This window comes from Chelonia mydas, chromosome 4 (assembly GCF_015237465.2).
Source record: "Chelonia mydas isolate rCheMyd1 chromosome 4, rCheMyd1.pri.v2, whole genome shotgun sequence".
NCBI classification, from domain to species: domain Eukaryota; kingdom Metazoa; phylum Chordata; order Testudines; family Cheloniidae; genus Chelonia; species Chelonia mydas.
This window is the reverse complement of record NC_057852.1, coordinates 45,720,508-45,740,984: the sequence shown is the minus strand read 5'-3', so window position 1 is coordinate 45,740,984 and position 20,477 is coordinate 45,720,508. Positions and strand designations below refer to the sequence as shown.

General features: G+C 41.8%; 1 protein-coding gene across 13 annotated transcripts in view; it reads left to right on the top strand.

Annotated features, from left to right (window-relative positions):
• The window catches only part of SCLT1 (sodium channel and clathrin linker 1), a 129,022-nt gene that overhangs the window by 30,405 nt on the left and 78,140 nt on the right, over positions 1-20,477 (top strand). For all 13 annotated transcript variants that reach the window (XM_037897205.2, XM_027821620.3, XM_043545563.1 and 10 more), the window contains 4 exons: positions 6,601-6,691; positions 6,822-6,913; positions 9,169-9,346; positions 10,622-10,720. In XM_037897205.2, coding sequence (XP_037753133.1) covers positions 6,601-6,691; positions 6,822-6,913; positions 9,169-9,346; positions 10,622-10,720 — 460 coding nt within the window. The remainder of the gene's footprint in view (positions 1-6,600; positions 6,692-6,821; positions 6,914-9,168; positions 9,347-10,621; positions 10,721-20,477) is intronic.

Below are 20,477 nucleotides of genomic sequence, written 5' to 3'. Positions count from 1 at the left end.
CCATGACAGTTTCCAGGCTATTTTAGAGGAAGGCAGACTGGTTGTGAGGACAACACTCTAGGCTGCAGTAGATTCTGTGGACATATCTACAGGCACTATGGCTGCAAAGTTTGTCATGAGGAGGGAATCCTGGTTACGTTCTTCTGGTTCTCGAGAAAGGTACAAAACATGATTGAGAACCTCCCTTTGATGAATCCCACCTCTTCAGCCGGAAAACTGATGATTCTCTGCACTCACTCAGACAAGATCCACCCTGTGATCACTGGGCATTTATACACCAGCACCCTAGCACAAATTCTGTTGGCCAGCTCCTGCTCAACGGTACCAAGCTCCTCAGTTTTTCTGCCAGCAACCCTATGAGCCTCCCCACAAGCGTCAAAAGATTCAACAGTCCCATCTGCCTGGTCCATCGGTCATTGAGACCACACATTCAGTCTTCACGCGAGCGATATTTCTAAGTGTATCTAGAGAGCGATCAACCACATTGCAACGCGCTGTTCTTGCACCCTATCCCCTTTGGGGATTGTCTAACACTCTTTCTGACAGCCTGAAGCGCGATAACAATGAACACATGGGTCCTGGATGTCATTCAACATGGTTATACTATCAAGTTCACAATGCTATTTCATCCCCTGCCCCTGTCCCACCTCTGGGACGACTTGAATGATGGTGTCCTCTCCCTGGAGGTGGACTCCCCTCTACAGAGAAGGGCGATAGAGCCTGTGCCCATGACCTTTCAAGGTGCAGGGGTCTACTCCGCCTGCTTCTTGGTATCCAAGAAAAAGGGAGGATGAAGACCAATCCTAGATCTCTATAGTCTCAACCACTTCATACGTAAGCCCAAGTTCCGTATGGTCACGCTCACAGCAATCATACCCTCGCTAGAAAGAGGCATGTGGTTTACAGCTCTCAATATGCAAGATGCTTACTTTCACATAGATGTTCATCCGACCCACAGACAATTCCTGAGGTTTATAGTGGGCCGTCGGCACTTCCAATGCAGGGTTCTACCGTTCGGACTTACCACCGCTTTCTGGGTCTTCACGAGGGTCTCTATGGTGGTGGCCTGTGATGTTATATGATTTAAAATATGATCATGTCGATCATTGTTGCTACCACTGTTATATAATTGCAAAAAATCTTGTATAAAATATGTCATGTAAGGTGTCAATGGAAAAGTTATGGATTGCTGAATGATTATCGTATTTGTATGCATGTATTATTTTTGTCTCTAAAGTTATGAATATTGACTGTGTTTGCTCCTGTGGTAACACCCACAAGGTAGTTTACAACTAGTCTAGCCAGCACATTGTGAATGGACTATTCAAGTTGATGGCCCATCAGTGAACACAATGGGCCGTGAAAAAAGCTTATCCCTACCTGATGCGCTTTCCTGTGGATGGTCTAGCTTGAATATAGTAATGGACCCTGCTATGACTCATTGAAGCATGCAAGGGCATGTGACCAGTTCATGTGACACTGGACTCCATCTTGTGCCTGTACTTTTCCACTGACTGTACTGAGAGCAAACCCACCATATGGCAGAAAGTATAAAGTCCCCTGGAAACATCTCCATTTTGCCTTTTTCCTGCTCTGATCTCTGTGCTATCGACATAGGACATTCTAACCAAGGGACTGAGGAGTTTTCAGTCTTCTGGAAGCAACCAGAGACTTGACTTAAGCCAGCAGTTTTTCATTATTGCTTTAAACCTTATCCAAGAACTTTGCAATTTTTGTATGTATTTGATTTCTTTAACCAATTTTAACTCTCACCTCTTTCTTTTCTCTTATAAATAAACCTTTAGATATGTTAGATATTAAAGGATTGGCAACAGCATGATTATTGGGTAAGATCTGAGTTAATATATTGACCTGGCTATGTGGCTGGCCCTTTTGGGATCAGAAGAACCCTTTGGTTGATGGAATTGGTTTTAAATAACCATTCATCATTAAGTCTAGTGTCTGGATGGTGAATCCAGGGCTAGGATACCTAAGGATACTGCATTTCTGACTTCTATCAGCCAGCATGGTGAGACAGAAGTTTATTTTTGTTGATGGTTTGGTATATCTTATGGAAGAAAAACCACCGGTTTTGGGGTGTCTTTGCCCTATTTCTCGGCAGTTTGTCCTGAATCTTGTATTCTCGGTTGTGACCACTGAGGCACAGTGACACAACTTATCTCCGGTGTCAATGGGTCCTCATCTTCCCTTATCTTGAAAACTGACTGGCTGCTGGCAACGCAGTCCAGACATGAGGCTCAAGTATTGACTTCTCTTCTGTTTCTACCCCTTTCCTCATAGGGGGTGAGTGTAAACATCAAAAAATTGACATTGGACCCTACACAGTCCCTGGAGTTCATCGGCACGTGCTTCGATGCAGTCTCCGCACGTGCCTACCTATCACTGGACAGGTTCTTGACCCTGCTAGAATGGATTGCTTCTGTGACCTTCAATCCTTCGGTTCTGTTCGGAACTTGTTCTTCCCTTTTTGGCCACATGTCATTGTGCACATACATCGCTGCCTTCGCTCATCTTTGCTTCCGCTGTCTACGACTATAGCTACACTGAACTCATTCTCCAGTGCTCCCCTCCATGTCGTTCTCACCTCTCCCCTCCCAGCTTAAGTTCTTTTTTCCTTTTGGTGGTATCCTAGAACTTCATGCAGTATGGAGAGCATGAAGCACATTTCTCCCACCCATTTGCTCCCAACATGGTCTCATCATGTCAGTCAACATCGCTATAGTTTACTACTGTCAAGGTTCTTTCCCCACTCTGAACGCTAGGTTACAGATGTGGGGACCTGCATGACAACCTCCTAAGCTTACTTTTACCAGCTTAGGTTAAAACTTCCCCAAGGTACAAACTATTTTACCTTTTGCCCTTGGACTTTCACTGTCACCAGCAAATGACTAACCGGTATATTATTAGGAAAGAGTCCATTTGGAAACGTGCCCCCCCCCCCCCCAAAAAAAATCCTTCCAAAAGTTACCCCCCCTCCTTCCTGGGGAAGGTTTGATAAAAATCCTCACCAATTTTCATAGGTGACTACAGACCCAAACCCTTGGATCTTAAGAACAATGAAAAAGCGATCAGATTCTTAAAAGAAGAATTTTAATAGAAAAAAAAGTAAAAAGAATCACCTCTGTAAAATCAGGATGGTAAATCCCTTAGAGGGTAATTAGATTCAAAACAAAGAAAATCCCTCTAGGCAAAACCTTAAGTTAAAAAAAGACACAAAACAGGAATATCCATTCCATTCAGCACAGCTTATTTTCTCAGCCATTTAAAGAAATCAGAATCTAATGCATATCTAGCTAGATTACTTACTAAGTTCTAAGACTCCATTCCTGTTCTGTCCCCGGCAAAAGCATCACACAGACAGAAAGAGAGAGGCTTTGTTTCTCCCTCCCCCCAGCTTTTGAAAGTATCTTGTCTCCTCATTGGTCATTTTGGTCAGGTCCCAGTGAGGTTATCCTAGCTTCTTAACCCTTTACAGGTGAAAGGGTTTTTCCTCTGGCCAGGAGGGATTTTAAAGGTGTTTACCCTTCCCTTTATATTTATGACAACTACATAAACAAACAAGGTGGCATGAGGTCTCCAGCACTTTTTGTGCGGAAGCAGTTCACCTCTGGAAATGGTGCATCGCATATGGTTTCCTGTTGTCAACGACTTATCTCCTGGGGACTCAGAACATGATTGCGGATATTCTCAGCAGAAATTTCATGGCTGACCACGAACAGGAACTACATGACTTTGTGGTCACCAATGTTTTTTACCATTGGGATACTCTGGTCAGGGATCTCTTTGCTTCTCACACCAACACCAAATGCATCCATTGCTGTTCTAGGGGTGGCTATGGAGCCCGCTCCCAAGGCAATGCCTTATTCATCAGCTAGTCGGATCAGTTACCACTCCCCTACCACTCCTGCCCCATGTCCATCGCAAGATTCAACAGTCATTCTGATCGCCCCATTCTGGCCTCACCAGTTCTGGTTTCCTCTTTATCTCCGCATGTCAAAGCATTCTTCTTTTCTACTACTGATGTTTGTTTCTGGAACTGCTTGGTCAACACAAAAGCAGGATCAGACATCCCAACCCACAGATGCTTCACCTGAGAGCCTACTTTTTGGATGGGCATCTTTGTTAACACAGGAATGCTCATCGGCAGTGCGAGATGTCCTCCTGAGTAGCAGGAAGGAATCTACAAGGTGGTCCTACCAAGGGAAATGGAAACTCTTTGCCTCCTGGGCTCAACAGAAATGTCTTGCTCCTGAGGCTGTAGGCATTCCTCTCCTCTTGGACTGTCTCCTGTTCCTGAAGATGTCAGGGTTCGCTCTCCGCTCCATCAAAGTAGAGGCCATTAGTGCTTCCCCCAGCCCCATGGAGGGGTACTCTGTTTGTTTGCACTCGCCTGTTGACTGTATGATTCTGGAAGGGCCTCATGCAGATATATCCTCTTGTTCAACCATCACTCCCCAATGGGACCTTAACCTTGTCCTCACAACATTGAAGTTGCCCTTCAAACCTCCTGCTCCCTTTCCCTTCTTTCCATGAACGTCGGTTTTCTGATAGCTATTACCTCTGCAAGAAGGGTGGGCAAATTGAGGGCCATGATGGCAGACCCCTCCATTCACCATGTTCCACTGTCAGGCTAACTCCACTCAGAGGATTTTGAAGTGGGTTTTGGGGTGCATTACTCTCTATCAGTTATCAGTACTGTCTCCTCTCCTTGGGTAGGAGCCCATTCCACAAGAGCACAAGCATCAACTATGGCCACGCTTCACAACATGCTGCTCATGGACATATGTAGGGTGGCCACGTGGAGTTCAGTATACACCTTCTCTTCCCATTATGCTCTGGTGCAAGATTCTGCGACAGATGCCTCATTCAGTTAGGCTATCCTACCTTCCATCATTCGTCCTCACACCCTCTTCCTGACTAGGTACTGCTTGTCAATCACCATCAATGGAATACAATAGAGACCCTCATTCAACAAAGAAGAGGTTACTGTAACTGGTGGTTCTTTGAGATGTGTGGTCCTTATCTGTATTCCAGTCCTGCCTTCTTTCCCATCTGCTGAAGATCTGATTGATTTGCAGTGGAGAAGGAACTGAGGGCGTGGTTGGTCCACCTCGCCTTTTATCATCTTGGTTGAAACCATGAGGCGGAACAAGGGTGCATGGGTGGACCACTGGGCACTGCTACCTTTAAAAGCTCTGGCTCCGGGCGCATGGAGCATGCAAATAACCCTCAGTGGAATATGACTAGGGACCACGCTTCTTGAAGAATCTCCAGTTACAGATAAGTAACCTCCTCTTGTGAATGCCGGTTCTACTTATAAGTCTATGAAAAATCAGTTTGCACATGCTCAGTGGTGATACTTAGCTTTTAGCTGCTAAAATCTCCAAAAATTCCGTCAGCACTGGGCATGTTTGTCTTTCGCAGTTCCTTGTGCTGACCAGACTACACATATGCCATGCCCCAGCTTAAAACTACAGAGAAGAAAAAAGACTTTCCCTGTAATGGTTGCTTTCAGCTGCTCTGGGTAGGTGCTAGGCATGGGAACTGAGAACAGGGAGCCTGTCTCCCACCTGGCACCCAGGTAATGTGGAGTAGGAAGCCATCTGATTTAAATGCAGAGGGGACAAAAGCCAGACCTGGGGAGAGGGAAAGGAGTAGGTTAGGACAAGGAGCCTGGAGAGACTGAGAGCCAAGGGGGTTAGGAGGCTGAGACTGGTTGGGCAAGGAAACTGGCATTGGGAGACAGGGGGTAGGAAGGGGAGACAGACAAGCAGCAGAGTTGTGGGGGAGGAGTGGGACCTGGGACTGGCTGGGCAAAGAGGCTGGGACAAGGACCCAGGGAGGGGGACATAAGCAACTTTAATTCTGGCATTTCCTTACTTTAGAATGCGTGACTTTGCAACCTTAGTGTTTTTTCAGTGTCGTTTATTTGTGTGTAAGGTTCTATGACCAGTGTAAACTTAGCCCAGCACACTGGGTGGGGGCAAAGGAAGAAGGAATCTGTGTTGTTTCCCCTGTCCCAGGTCAGGGTAATAGCAGAGTTGCTTTATTCATTTCCACAGGGGAAAATGGCATAACTGCCATCCTCTGGCCCTCCTCCAGTTTATGTTCCTCTTCCTACACCATCCCAGCCAAACCTATTTACCTTCTGAAGCACGTTGAAATTTTTGAAAATGGCTAATGATTTGGGGTGCCCAGTTCAAAACACCTTAAAGGGGGGCCTGATTTTCAGAAAGTCCTGAGCATCTACCTTCTGAAAAACAAACCCCTTTAAAATGTCTCAAGTTGAGTACTCAAAAATTTGAGGAGCCCAAAATCATAACTCACTTTGGAAAATTTTGGCCACTGAGTCCTCCACAAACCTGTATTCAACAGTATAATGGCATATGTACCTCCTCTTTGGTGTCCTCAGAATCTCTTCCACATAACAGACAATGGCTGCTGCTGTCTATACGTGAAGACTTTTGCTGGTATGGTGTAGACGTCATGGCTGTTCTTATAAAGACCTGTTAAGTTGGGTTTTGGGTTTTTTTCACATTCAGCTAACTGTAATTAATTGAGTGATTTCTTTATATTCAGGCAAGCCAAAGTAGATGTGAGAACAGCAACTGCTAAAGTTGATGAAATGACCAAATTGTTAGTGGACCTTCAAGCCCAGATGGAGAGAAAGGTATTGAAAGTTTAAGTGATTATCCTGTTGCAAACACGAAACTTAAATTAACTTAAAATTGTTTGTTTCCATATCATGCATCTCAAGCACAGTTCAGAAAAAATGTCTCAGTAATTGCTATGATTTTCAGGAAGAAGATGTAGTATCTGCTCAGGAGAGAGAGGAAGCATCAGACAAACGCTTGCAGCAATTGCAATCTAGCATAAAACAATTGGAGACGAGGTAAAGAGATGAATGATGCCATTGAATGTGATTGATGATAATTTTAGAAGTGACATGAAAGCAGAGGTTTTCTTCTAAATGTCTGAGTTCTTTAATTTTGAGTAATCAAGTTCTCTATTTCTTATGCAGATGATATTTATCCTAGATTACTCATTATATTTTATCTGCTTCATTTCCCTACCTGCTCAGAGTCGCCTCTGGCTTCCTTTTTCTCACCTGAGTAAAGACTAGAGGACCACAAATCACTTGATCTTACTTATGTCGTAGTTTTGCCCGTGACTTATCAGTCTGTCCAAGTTTCACAAATTTTATTTACATTATCTGGAGTGGCACTGCTAAAGCCCCAAACATCAGTTTGAAAGTATTCCCTTGAAGTGACCACCTTTGGGATGCATTCAGCCACCTTCTACATTAAGACAAGTAAAAGCTGTTTCAAGTATCAGTATGGAACTCTTGAGACTAGTAAGGACACTATAACAGCACACTAAGGTCGACTTTCTTCGGTGGTAAATGTCAGTGATAAAGATTTATTGAATATCTAATAAAGAGGATATGCTTTCAATTATAGCATTACCTGCTAATATACTTGAGGATGACTAAGGGTTTCCATTATGATGTCTTTTCTCTCCCTTGTCCCTTTTATTGCCAAGGAGATAATTTGGCTGAACAAATTAATTCTGGGCCAAAATTTTGCACTAAATTGTTTTAACCATCAAACGTTTGTCAGATGACTTGATAACTGAATTTTCTTATTGAAGTATTTATTAGCTCTTCTGAGGTGATTTTTCTAAGAGATTCACATTTCTTTGTCCCTGCTTCATGAGTGTGACTAGCAGAATCTAGCAAAAAGCCAGTACAAGAGCATTGGCCTACTTGTAACAATAGGGGCTCTTATTGCCTTGAAGTGTTGCACAAGTTGAAGTGCTTTACAGTGGCTTTCAAGAACTTTTGCCTGAACTAGGCATGGTAGTCTCTTTTTATTTGTTTGAAACTGGACCCAAAGTGATCCCCCAGCCATAGTTAATATAATGTTTTTTTTGTGTCCATATATATTTTGTCTTGTAAATATCCAAAAATAAATAACTTGGCTGCTTCAAAAACTACTCTAGGTGTAATCATAAAATGTTGATTACAGTCCATCTTTACCATCACCTTTAATGCCTAATCTGAGCCCAACTACGTTCCTGAGTATGCATCAAAGTCTCTCTCTCTCCTGTCTTCCCTCATGCCAACCAATAAAGTAAATCATGTTCCAGCAATAAGACTGTTTAGAGCTAGTATAAAACCACAAGCCCTTTCTCAGTGCTCATGCAATTCTGTGTGTGCGTACATACACACAAAGCATTGCATCAGCACTGGGAAAAACCTGGTCGTTTTACAGTCGCTCTAGCTCAGTGTTTCCCAAACTTGTTCCACCGCTTGTGCAGGGAAAGCCCCTAGTGGGCCGGCCCAGTTTGTTTACCTGCCACGTCCGCGGGTTCGGCCGATCGCGGCTCCCAGTGGCCGCGGTTCACTGCTCCAGGCCAATGGGAGCTGCTGGAAGCGGCAGCCAGTATGTCCCTCGGCCTGCGCCACTTCCAACAGCTTCCATTGGCCTGGAGCAGCGAACTGCGGCCACTGGGAGCCGCAATTGGCCGAACCGGCGGACGCATCAGGAAAACAAACTGGCCCGGCCTGCCAGGGGCTTTCCCTGCACTAGCGGCGGAACAAGTTTGGGAATCACTGCTCTAGCTAGTATTATTGCTTGAACATGATTGGCATGAGGGAGTGCAGGAGACAAATGGTTATATTTTATGTAAAAATGTATAATGCTGTTTGTTTAAGGTGTACCCATTCCTTTTGTTTAATATGTGGTGCTAGAACCATTTGGTAGTGGTATAACAAACTGACTTGCCTTGGCAAAGATTATGATTTAAGGTGGGTAGTAAGTATCAAAAGAATTTTAAAAAACAAATGGCAAATTATAGCACAAGCCTGCAACCCAGTATAGGTATCTCTGAATAGCAGTACCCTTCTCATTTTAATTATATGCAAAATGTTCAAAGTTAACTCCTTTCATTCTATTTCTGTCTGGGACAGTGATGGAAGAGTAGGATGACATATTTAAAAAATGAGACTACCAGAGAATTTAAACATCATAATTTACAAGTAAATTTGTACTCTTTATATACGAGAACAACTAGTTTGCAAGAGTGAAAGTGTTTTTAGCAAGTTGCAAGTTCTGCCAATGAGATCTGAGTGTTTGGACTTTCTAGATTATGTGTAGCTGTACACGACTCTGAACAGTTGAGAACAGAGAGGACTGCTCTAGAAAAACAAACTAGAGAGCTACAGGCAAAGTGTGCAGATCTAGAAGAGGAAAAATATGATGCTATAGTAAAAGTCCGAGACAGCATGCAACTCTTAGAAGAAGCTAACCTACAAAAAAATCAGGTAAGACAAGGCATCAAGACACATTCTTTACTGCATCATTGAATACTGGAAGTTACTACGGGCCTGTTCTCATGACAAAAATTTATCCAGGGGACTCAGTTACAATGCAATTGCCTCCTGACTCTATTGCAACATGGTTTATTTTTACTGTGTAAAGGACCTAACTGTGAAGTAACTATTCTAAAGCCTGTTTTGTGTAGTAGACCAGTTCAAAGCTTTAGCAAGGCACCCATTCCACTATCATGTTAACACGCTCAAAAATGTGGAATTGAGACAGGCCCCAGCTTTTCTAACTAGATACTGTATGGAAAGGAAATCCAAAAAAAGAGTGAAGAATTTTAACAGGTATACAAAGGGGAAATGAAAGTACAAGAATTGAAATAAATGGAAACAGCAAAAGAAAAGTCGGGAAACTGAGCAAAGAATGCTGGAGATAAAGATTTGAAAGTATTTATCTGTTCTGTGTTTTACAGGTCTATTTTAGGTATGTGAATTGTCACCAGGACCTTAGTTGCTGCCAGAAAACTTGTTTCTTGTATTCTGAGCATGGGTTATTCCTCATTGTCCCCCAGTTAAAAGTTTCTGAGAATCTTCTTGCTACTTTGTATGAGTTCCACCATTTTTCTTCCTCATAACCCCTCATGGTCAACACTGAAGTGTTCGTTTGTTGTGCTAAGATTTTATCTAAAGGGGCATCCTCTGAGTAGTTGTCTCAAGTTGCAGTGGGGGCGGTTTAGGTTAGATATTAGGAAAAAGTATTTTACTAGGAGGGTGGTGAACCACTGGAATGGGTTACCTAGGGAGGTGGTGGAATCTCCTTCATTAGAGGTTTTTAAGGTCAGGCTTGACAAAGCCGTGGCTGGGATGATTTATTTGGGGATTAGATCCTGCTTTGAGCAGGGGGTCGGACTAGATGACCTCCTGAGGTCCCTTCCAACCCTGATATTCTATTATTCTGTTCTCACATATCAACTGGTTGCATTGAACTGGCTTGCAGAAAGCATATTTGCTGCAAAGTAACAGTCACCCATTCTCATGTCCAAGTTTATTGCCTTCCTGACATGCTTGAGTTCAGATAACCAACAGAATGAAAAGTTCAACACAGTTACCTAACTTTTTTGTATTGAACAGTGGTATTCTGATGCCATTTTGTAAGCCATCATTTCTTTTTCTGTTTACTAAAGATTGTCATCACTGACTTTTTTTTTAATGAAAGAACACGCTATTTTTATTAAAGGTAATTATACTTACAGTATTTCATATTGTTTTTTCTAGGCCCTGCTCGGAGAGAAGCAAAAAGAAGGGGAGATAGAAAATATGAAAGAAGCAATTTCTCAGCTTGTACAAGATGCTGCTGCAAGAACTAAAAAGGAAGTATGTTATCCTCTTACAGCCCACTCGTCTGCATAATATCCAGTGCTAGTTGAATTAGTGTAGTTTGAATAAACATTGTTTTTATTTACTTCTTAAAACACTGTATAGCAAATTCATGATAATTTCAGCAGTGTATCAGTCTGTTCTTCATTGAGTATGTAGTAGTGTGGATCCCAGTGTAGGTGGACATGCACCCAGTATGTGAGAGAGCAAATTTTTTTATTTGCAGTGTCCGTCAGGGCCACACATGTGCCCTGTGCCATCTCATGCTCCCATGTGAGGGAATAAAGGGTGGTGCAGATTTCTCAATTCCCTCTTACTGCTTGTGGTAGCAAGATGGAACCTGGTGAGTGTCCAGTCCACTAATTCTTAGCTCAGACTAAACTTCTACACGTGTTCAAGAAAATCTTCCGAACTATTTATCTTCTCTGTTGACTACAATGAACTGTCTCCATCCATCTGAACAGAACTCTACCACTAGATCACCCTTTCTCGCGCCCATACATAGACCTCTCTGTACTGGGCTCATTAACATGGTGAACTCAAAACCTGCATGCTTTAAGCCCTGTCTATCCTGCGATGGACTAATCCCCTTGAAAGATGGGCACATCAGCTGTGTCTTCTGTTAGAGGGAATCTCGAACAGATTATGAGTCTGCTTATCATTCTCTGTGAGAACACTTAAGTCATGGGATGTGAAGCTAAAGCTCCATCTTCTGGAACAGTCCATGAAGGTCTCATTACACACTGAGGATACAATCTCCAGAGTGCTGCTGGCAGACAAGCTAGCTTCACCCAGTGCCCCACCTAATAGACAAGCAACACTGAAGAAGGCAGTGCCAAGGTAAGAGCCAGCACCCACACCGCTGATGTCAAAGTCTGGCCACTTCAAACACAAAAGCATACTCAAAGCAGAGCTCAGTGTCCTATAATGACAGACATTACTGGCTTGCCCTACCACTGGCTCAGGGCTCAGCTACTACCAGCTCCTCAGGAGTGGTACTGGATGAACCAATATTCAGCAAGGTAGCTATATTTCTAAAGCCTTCATGTTCCTCTTAGGGGTACTGGGGCCTATCATTTCAAGCACTGAGAAGCAGATGTCCAGCCCTCTTGAGAAAGGTGATGTTGTCATTTGCCCTTCTCCCCGCAAGCATCTGTGGCCAAGACTGTCTTCACCAGCATACCAGGAAGAGCTGGATCCAGGGACAGAGTTGCACCAAATGCCCTGTTTTCATTGCCAAAGGACTTTCATCTTCATTACCAGATGAAGCAGTATTCTTTGGACCGGATGATTTTAAAGTGTTCCAGGAGCTCCTTGTGGGGATTACTGAGACTCTGGATATCAAGACCTTGGCTGTATCAGAGGAATCCTACAAGCTGTTTGACAGCTTGTCAGCTTCTGGTCTAGCCAGGATCTTCCTCCCCATAAATGCTCAACCCTGCCAGTGCCCAGAGGCAGACACTGGCCATGATAACACCCATTGCAAAATTAGTCAAGAAGGGGTGGGATTTGAGTACTACTACGCTTCCCCAATTCAGGCTTCTTAGTAGTGTCAGTGAGACCCCCAAAAAAAGTTGAAGTAAAGTAAGAGGACTCACAAGGACCCCCAAAAGTTTTAGCCTTAGCCTACTGCAGCTACAAGTAACTTACTTCCAGACCTTACTGGCCAAATGTCACTGCTAACATGGGACGGGTGACATGCTTCCTGACAAAGCTCCTGCATGAAAGCAGAGAGGAACTTAAACATAATTAAGCAAGGTCAACTAGTGACCAAGACAGCCCTACAGGTCATGGTGGGCACTTCTGATGCAGCAACCAGGTGTGTGACAGCCATCGTGACAATTGCCATTCATCATGGCTTCAGGCACAGGGCATCCCAAGAAAGATATAAGTCACAATCGAGGACTTGCCATTACTGGCAGAGACTGCTTGCTGTGGGTTCAGGAGAGTCTCATACAAAGCAGGAAGCCTTCTATCAACAAGACTTATTTCTTGAAATGGAAAAGATTTTTCCATGGTTACATCAACATTGCAAAAAAACAAAACAAAAAAAACCTAACCAAACCTGCAGCAGCATGTCTCATAACCCACGTCTACAGAGTTGAGCTTGCAGGGTTCTCACAGGGTGAGAATGACAAGAGGGTGGACATTCCAACTCATGCTCTTAAACCTGGTAAGGGAGTGGGTCTCAGACCCCAGGTTCCACTCCAAGCAGGAGCAACTACTCTGTATTTTTTTTATTTTTTTATTTTTTTTCCTCCCCAGAGTAGACTTACCCTGTATGGGTGGCTCAAAGCAATGTCAACCTAATGGAGGCCCCAATACTGAAGATCCTTGACTATATGCCATTCCTGAAACATGCGGGACTAGCATTTAACGCTCTCTGAAGTTTCACTTGGTGGCAATATTGGTGTGTTGCACTTGAGTATTTTTGTACTCTGTCTTCTTATATATAAAGGTATCAGAATTCCTCAAGAGTCTCCTTTATACCTGTCCTCTCCTGGGATCTTAATGTTGTCCTAAAACTCCTGAACTCTCCCTTTGAACCACTATAGAAGTGCTCACCTTACCATCAAGACTATCTTTCTTGTGGCCATCACTTCAACTTAGTGAGCTCCAAGCCCTTATGGCTGAACCACCTTTCCATCAAGACAAGGTAGTGCTGAAATCCATATCCAAAGTTCATCTGTAAGTGGTCTCTGAATGAATTTCACCTGAACTAATGAATTACTCTGCCCATTTTTGTTGCCAAGGGCACGCTTGATGCCATGAGAAAAGAAACTGCATACTTTCAACATGTCTAGAGCTTTGCTTTATTACCTTAACAGGACCAAGTCTTTAGGCTGTCTCCATTTCTCTGTGGCCCTATCTGGCCTGAAAAAGGCCAAGACTTCTCATCCTAGAATCTCCAAACAGATCACGCAGTGCATTTCCACCTGATATCAGATGGCTGGCAAACCTCTTTTTTTCAAAACATCGAGACACTCTGCACCAGGGCACAAGCAGCAGCATCTTCCTGCATAAGAAACATTTCAATGTGAGAGCTGCAATATGGAGTAACCAGTGACTTGTTTTAAACATTTAAACTCATACACCATGGCAGCCAGGTCAGAAGCCAAGTTCAGGAAAGCAATACTGCAGTCTATTTAACTGACTGACTGTAGCCGAAACACCTCACTCCCACCATCGAAGGAGGACACTGCTTACCAGTTACCTGCAGTGGGATCCACATTGACTACAGCATCTCAAAGAATGGTTATTTAATACATTGTTCGTGTGGATCCCACTATCCGCCCTCTGTCCCCACTTTTCATAATCCACAGCTACTTAGAGTTTTGAGTTGAAAGGGACCTGAGGGAGGGTTATGGTCACTGTCCTTTATGATCTTGCATGGGAGAATGAGGCAGCACCGGGCACATGTGCAGCCCTGACAGACACTATTAAAAATAAAATCTTGCATACATGAGGCACATGCGTTTACAATGGGATCCATGCAGACTTTCACATCTCAACCACAGTTGCTGCAGGGTAGGTAACTGTTCTTTTCATTTTGAAGTATTAGTAAGTCCTGAACAACTATAGCACACTCACTTGGATAAGTAGAAATCTTGAACTGAATAATGTGCCTAGAGGCAGTGGGGGAGCAAGGCTGCTATTTTAGGAGAAAGTGGCCTCTCCTCCCATTCTGCTGGTGAGAGGTAAGATGTGTGAGGGGAAAGAGAGAAGCATTTTGATGAGAGGGTGGTGCAGGCTGGGAGATAATGAATGAAGAAAGTAAATGAAGTAAGGCAGTTATTGACTATAGAGGAGAAGGAATGCATGGGAGAGACTGCACTTGTAACTGTTTAAATTTGAGCTCTGCCATTCATTCATTCATGTCACACACACACAATGATCTGTAAATGTTCTGTGATATGATCTTATAAAGAAATAGCTCTTTTGGTGCCCACTTTCTGTTTCTCCAGAGTTAGAGAATGTGTATATTAAAAATGTTACATAGAGGGATTTTAAAGAAATAGGGTTTGAGTATAAAAAGCATCAGAGAATGAAAATACATTCACTTTTTTCTAGTGTGTTTAACTAATGATAAAATTTAGTAGTTTTTTAGCAAGGGACTACAAAAATGAGATTTGACTAACATCCATCCTGCACAGTCAAGGATATAAACATGTTTTAAAAAATCCCCAAGACAGCCAGTGGCATTTTGACCGTGGCTTTTTTCCATCTCTCGTTACATATATATTTAATGTTGATGGGCTGCTAAGAAAACTTTTTCAGATGGCTTTGTCCACTGTCTTTCGTGTAGTAATCATTAGCTGGGCCAGAACCCCAAACATACCTACCAGATATTTGGAAAACTACTTCCTCAGCTATTTTCTTTTTTTGTGAAGGAGCTTATAAACACTGCTCTAGTTCTCTGTGATATACTACTGTTATTTCAATCTATTGATTTTTTTTATTTTGGGGGTTCAATTTTGTTTTAATTCACCTTGGATACATATTTGAGACAACTGATTCTATCCTTTTTAAAAGAAATCTTTTAAATAAGTGTACAAACAAGCAACATCTTCAACTACTTTTAGGAATGATTTCAAAATCTGTTTGTTTTTTTTTACTTCAAACCTACTATTTAACTACAATGTTCGTTTAATAAAATGTAGCTTTGCAGATACATCATTCTTATGGTAAACTGGTGGCCTTAACTGTTAAAAAGATACATTATTTAACTGAAAGACTGTACAGAGCCTGCATGAGCAGCTACATTTCATAACTCTGTCTCATTCATATATGTCCATCTAGGTCATACACACACATTCTGAGTATATATAATACCCATGCATTTTATCATATACATATTATGAAATGTAAGTGCCATCCATATTCAAAAAAAAGAACTGCATCTTTTGCCCAAAATGTCCAAAACACTTAATCCCCACATAATTTAGCCTGTATCCTAAACAGACTCAACAATAGGTGGTGCCAGTCATTTTTCAGCTTTGTTATTAGAATGGCCCTGTGCAAAGGATGGGTCTTCCATTGTTCCCTCAGCGTAGCAAGATCATGATCTGCTCTTTGAACTGGATCTAGAAATGAATAGGGGGCCAGGTGGGTCACAGTGTCTTAAGAACATAAGAAAGTCCATACAAAGGTCCATCTTGCCCAGTGTCCTGTCTTCTGACAGTGGCCAATGGGCCCCAGAGGGAATGAACGGAACAGGTAATCTTCAAGTGATCCATCCCCTGTTGCCCATTCCCAGCTTCTGGCAAACAGAGGCTAGGGTCGCCATTGATGGACCTATCCTCCATGAATTGATCTAGTTCTTTTTTGAACCTTATTATAGTCTTGGCCTTCATAACATCTTCTGGCAAAGAGTTCCACAGGTTGACTGTGTGTGGTATGAAGAAATACTTCCTTTTGTTTGTTTTAAATCTGCTGTCTATTGTTTTCATTTGGTGACCCCTAGTTCTTGTGTTATGAGAAGGAGTAAATAACACTTTCTCCACATCAGTCATGATTTTATAGACCTCTATCATATTCCCCCCGCCCCCTTAGTCATCTCTTTTCCAAGCTGAAAAATCCCAGTCTTATTGATCTCTCCTCAGACGGCAGCCGTTTATAGAATCATAGATTAGGGTTGGAAGAGACCTCAGGAGGTCATCTAGTCCAATCCCCTACTCAAAGCAGGACCAACCCCAAATAAATCATCCCAGCCAGGGTTTTGTCAAGCTGGACCATAAAAACCTCTAAAGATGAAAATTCGACGACTTCTCTAGGTAACCCATTCCAGTATTTCACCACCCTCCTACTGAAATAGTTCCATACCTTTAATCATTTTTGTTGCAGTTTTCTGAACTTTTTCCAATTCCAATATATCTTTTTGAGATGGGTAGACCACATCTGCACGCAGTATTGAAGATGTGGGCGTACCATGGATTTATATAGAGGCAATATGATATTTTCTGTCTTCTTATCTATCCCTTTCTTAGTGATTCCCAATGTTCTGTTCACTTTTTTGACTGCCGCTCACATTTAGTAGATGTTTTCAGAGAACTACCCACAATGACTCCAAGATCTCTTCCTTGCGTGGTAACAGCTAATTTAGACCCCATCATTGTATATGTATAGTTAGGATTATGTTTTCCAATGTGCATTACTCTGCATTTATCAACATTGAATTTCATCTGCCATTTTGTTGCCCAGTCACCCAGTTTTGAGAGATCCTTTTGTAGCTCTTCGCAGTCTGCATGGGATTTAACTATCTTGACTAATTTTTGCACCAATTACACATTTCTATGAAATAGTAACTGATCTATTTAATGGCGCATTGCTTCCTGAAGTGCCAGGACCCAATACCATGTAACAGAGGGGGTCTGTGTTTTCCCAAATGGAAAAATCTGTCCCATATTCACGTTTGAATCACAATATTCCATCAGAACTAACATCTACTGAACAATGTGCTGTAAAACCAAGGTCACGTAATTGGATCCACCAACATGGACCCCTCTTTTCTATACAAGAGTCTTAAATATTAGAACATAAGAATGGCCAAACTGGGTCAGACCAAAGGTCCATCCAGCCCAGTATCCTGTCTGCCGACAGTGGCCAATGCCAAGTGCCCCAAAGGGAGTGAACCTAACAGGTAACGATCAAGTGATCTCTCTCCTGCCATCCATCTCCACCCTCTGACAAACAGAGGCTAGGGACACCATTCCTTATCCATCCTGGCTAATAGCCATTAATGGACTTAACCTCCATGAATTTATCCAGTTCTCTTTTAAACCCTGTTATAGTCCTAGCCTTCACAACCTCCACAGGTTGACTGTGCGCTGTGTGAAGAAGAACTTCCTTTTATTTGTTTTGAACCTGCTGCCCATTAATTTCATTTGGTGGCCCCTATTTCTTATGGGAACAAGTAAATAACTTTTTCTTCTTCACTTTCTCCACACCACTCCTGATTTTATATACCTCTATCATATCCCCCTTAGTCTCCTTTTTTCCAAGCTGAAAAGTCATATCCTCTTTAATCTCTCCTCATATGGGACCCATTCCAAACCCCTAATCATTTTAGTTGCCCTTTTCTGAACCTTTTCTAATGCCAGTATATCTTTTTTGAGATGAGGAGACCACATCTGTACACAGTATTCAAGATGTGGGCATACCATGGATTTATATAAGAGCAATAAGATATTCTGCGTCTTATTCTCAGTCCCTTTTTTAATGATTCCTAACATCCTGTTCCCTTTTGTGACTGCCGCTGCGCACTGCGTGGACATCTTCAGAGAACTATCCACGATGACGCCAAGATCTCTTTCCTGATTATTTGTAGTTAAATTAGCCCTCATCATATTGTATGTATAGTTTGGGTTATGTTTTCCAATGTACATTACTTTACATTTATCCACATTAAATGTTATTTGCCATTTTGTTGCCCAGTCACTTAGTTTTGTGAGATCTTTGTGAAGTTCTTCACAGTCTGCTTTGGTCTTAATTATCTTGAGCAGTTTAATATCGTCTGCAAACTTTGCCACCTCACTGTTTACCCATTTCTCCAGATCATTTATGAATAAGTTGAATAGGATTTGTCCTAGGACAGACCCTTGGGGAACACCACTAGTTACCCCCTCCATTCTGAAAATTTACCATTTATTCCTACCCTTTGCTCCCTGTCTTTTAACCAGTTCTCAGTCCATGAAAGGAATTTCCCTCTTATCCCATGACAACTTAATTTACATAAGAGCCTTTGGTGAGAGACCTTGTCAAAGGCTTTCTGGAAATCTAAATACACTATGTTCACTGGATCCCCCTTGTCCACATGTTTGACAAGAATTCTTCAAAGAATTCCAATAGATTAGTAAGATATGGTTTCCCTTTACAGAAACCATGTTGACTTTTGCGCAACAATTCTGTGTGTCTGACAATTTTATTCTTTACTATTGTTTCAACTAATTTGCCCGGTACTGACGTTAGACTTACTGGTCTGTAATTGCCGGGATCACCATTAGAGCCCTTTTTAAATATTGGCATTACATTAGCTATCTTCCAGTCATTGGGTACAGAAGCTGATGTAAAGGACAGGTTACAAACCATAGTTAAAAGTTCTGCAGTTTCACATTTGAGTTCTTTCAGAACTCTTGGGTGAATGCCGTCTGGTCTCGGTGTTGCTGTTAAGTTTATCAATTAATTCCAATTCGTTCATGGGAGCATGTCATAAATTTTAAATATAGTAGAACCTCAGAATTAAACCAGAATTGTGAACTGACTGGTCAACCGTACATCTCATTTGTAATTGGTAGTTTGCAATCAGGCAGCAGAGAGAAAAAAAGGCAGTACAGTATTGTTAAACTACTTTAAAAAAGTATGGGAAAGTATAAAATTTTTTTGACAAGGTAAGGAAATTGTTTCTGTGCAAGTTTCATTTAAATTAAGGTGGTTACAAGAGCATTTTTCTTCTGCGTAGTAAAGTTTCAAAGCTGTATTAACTCAAAGTTCAGTTGTAAACTTTTTAAAGAACAACCATAATGTTTTGTTCAGAGTTACGAACACTTCAGATTTATGAACAACCTCCATTCCCAAGGTGTTCGTATCTTTGAGGTTCTACTATAGTGTAGACAGACATGGAAACTATGTAACTGTCAATTGCACTTCAATCTGCCAGTATCCTTATCCACTTCAAGATGCTGCTCCTGATTTTAAGTGTAGCAAGTGACAATATACTCATCCTTTTAATTTAGTTTCCACTTTCTAAAACTAAGAGGACATCATGTTCAAAATACTTAAAAATTAATGTATTCATTTGACAAGCATGAAACAGCATCTTAGTTCAGTAAACACTTTTTGTTTTCAGTATTTAGTTTTTCTCTAGATTAAAATTGTCCAGACAATTGAATTTATATTTAATAACTAGGAATGAAGGTCTGTCTTAGATTTATTAGAACTACTAGTCCTTTCAACTCTACAACCTCTGACAAAGTATTAACGGTATCTGCCAAAAATTAGGTAATTAATTGTCTGCATATCATTCAAGTAAACATGGAAAAAAAAGTCAGAAATGAAGGTCTGGTGCTGCACTTGCTCAGTCATCAGGCAGCCAACAAGCAAGCCACCTTACTGCTATAGCCAGTCAGGTGGTTCTGCTGTAGCCTAGCTGCATTTGATGGTTTCCTGATGACTTGGCAGATACAACTGAAGACCTAGATTTTGGGATTTACTTGAATGACATGCAGAACCTTAATTACATTATTTTTGGCAGATACTTTTACTACTTTGTCAGAGGTTGTAGAGCTGAAAGGGCTGGTAGTTCTAAGATAAAAGCTTATGTCAATTCAAATTCATGAACATTGTTCTAAAGGTTTCAGAGTAGCAGCCGTGTTAGTCTGTATTTGCAAAAAGAAAAGGAGTACTTGTGGCACCTTAGAGACTAACCAATTTATTTGAGCATAAGCTTTCGTGAGCTACAGCTCACTTCATCAGATTCAATCTAAAGAAATCTTTCATAGTGCAGAGATGTTATGCAAGATAATAACATAGAAAAGTTTTCTCTAGTAGTTTTTTACAGCATCAAAAACAGTTGATGGTGCACTGTTAATGTCAGCAGTCTTCCTGCAAGCATTCTAACAGTATAGTTCTCTACTGCAAGGATGTACAGTATATTGGCAGAACTTCAAGTGTCTAGATGGCACAGAAGAAGTGTACTCTTATGACTCATGAAAGATTCTCACAAATGCCTTGAGGACCTAAAATGTTGCTGTCCGTG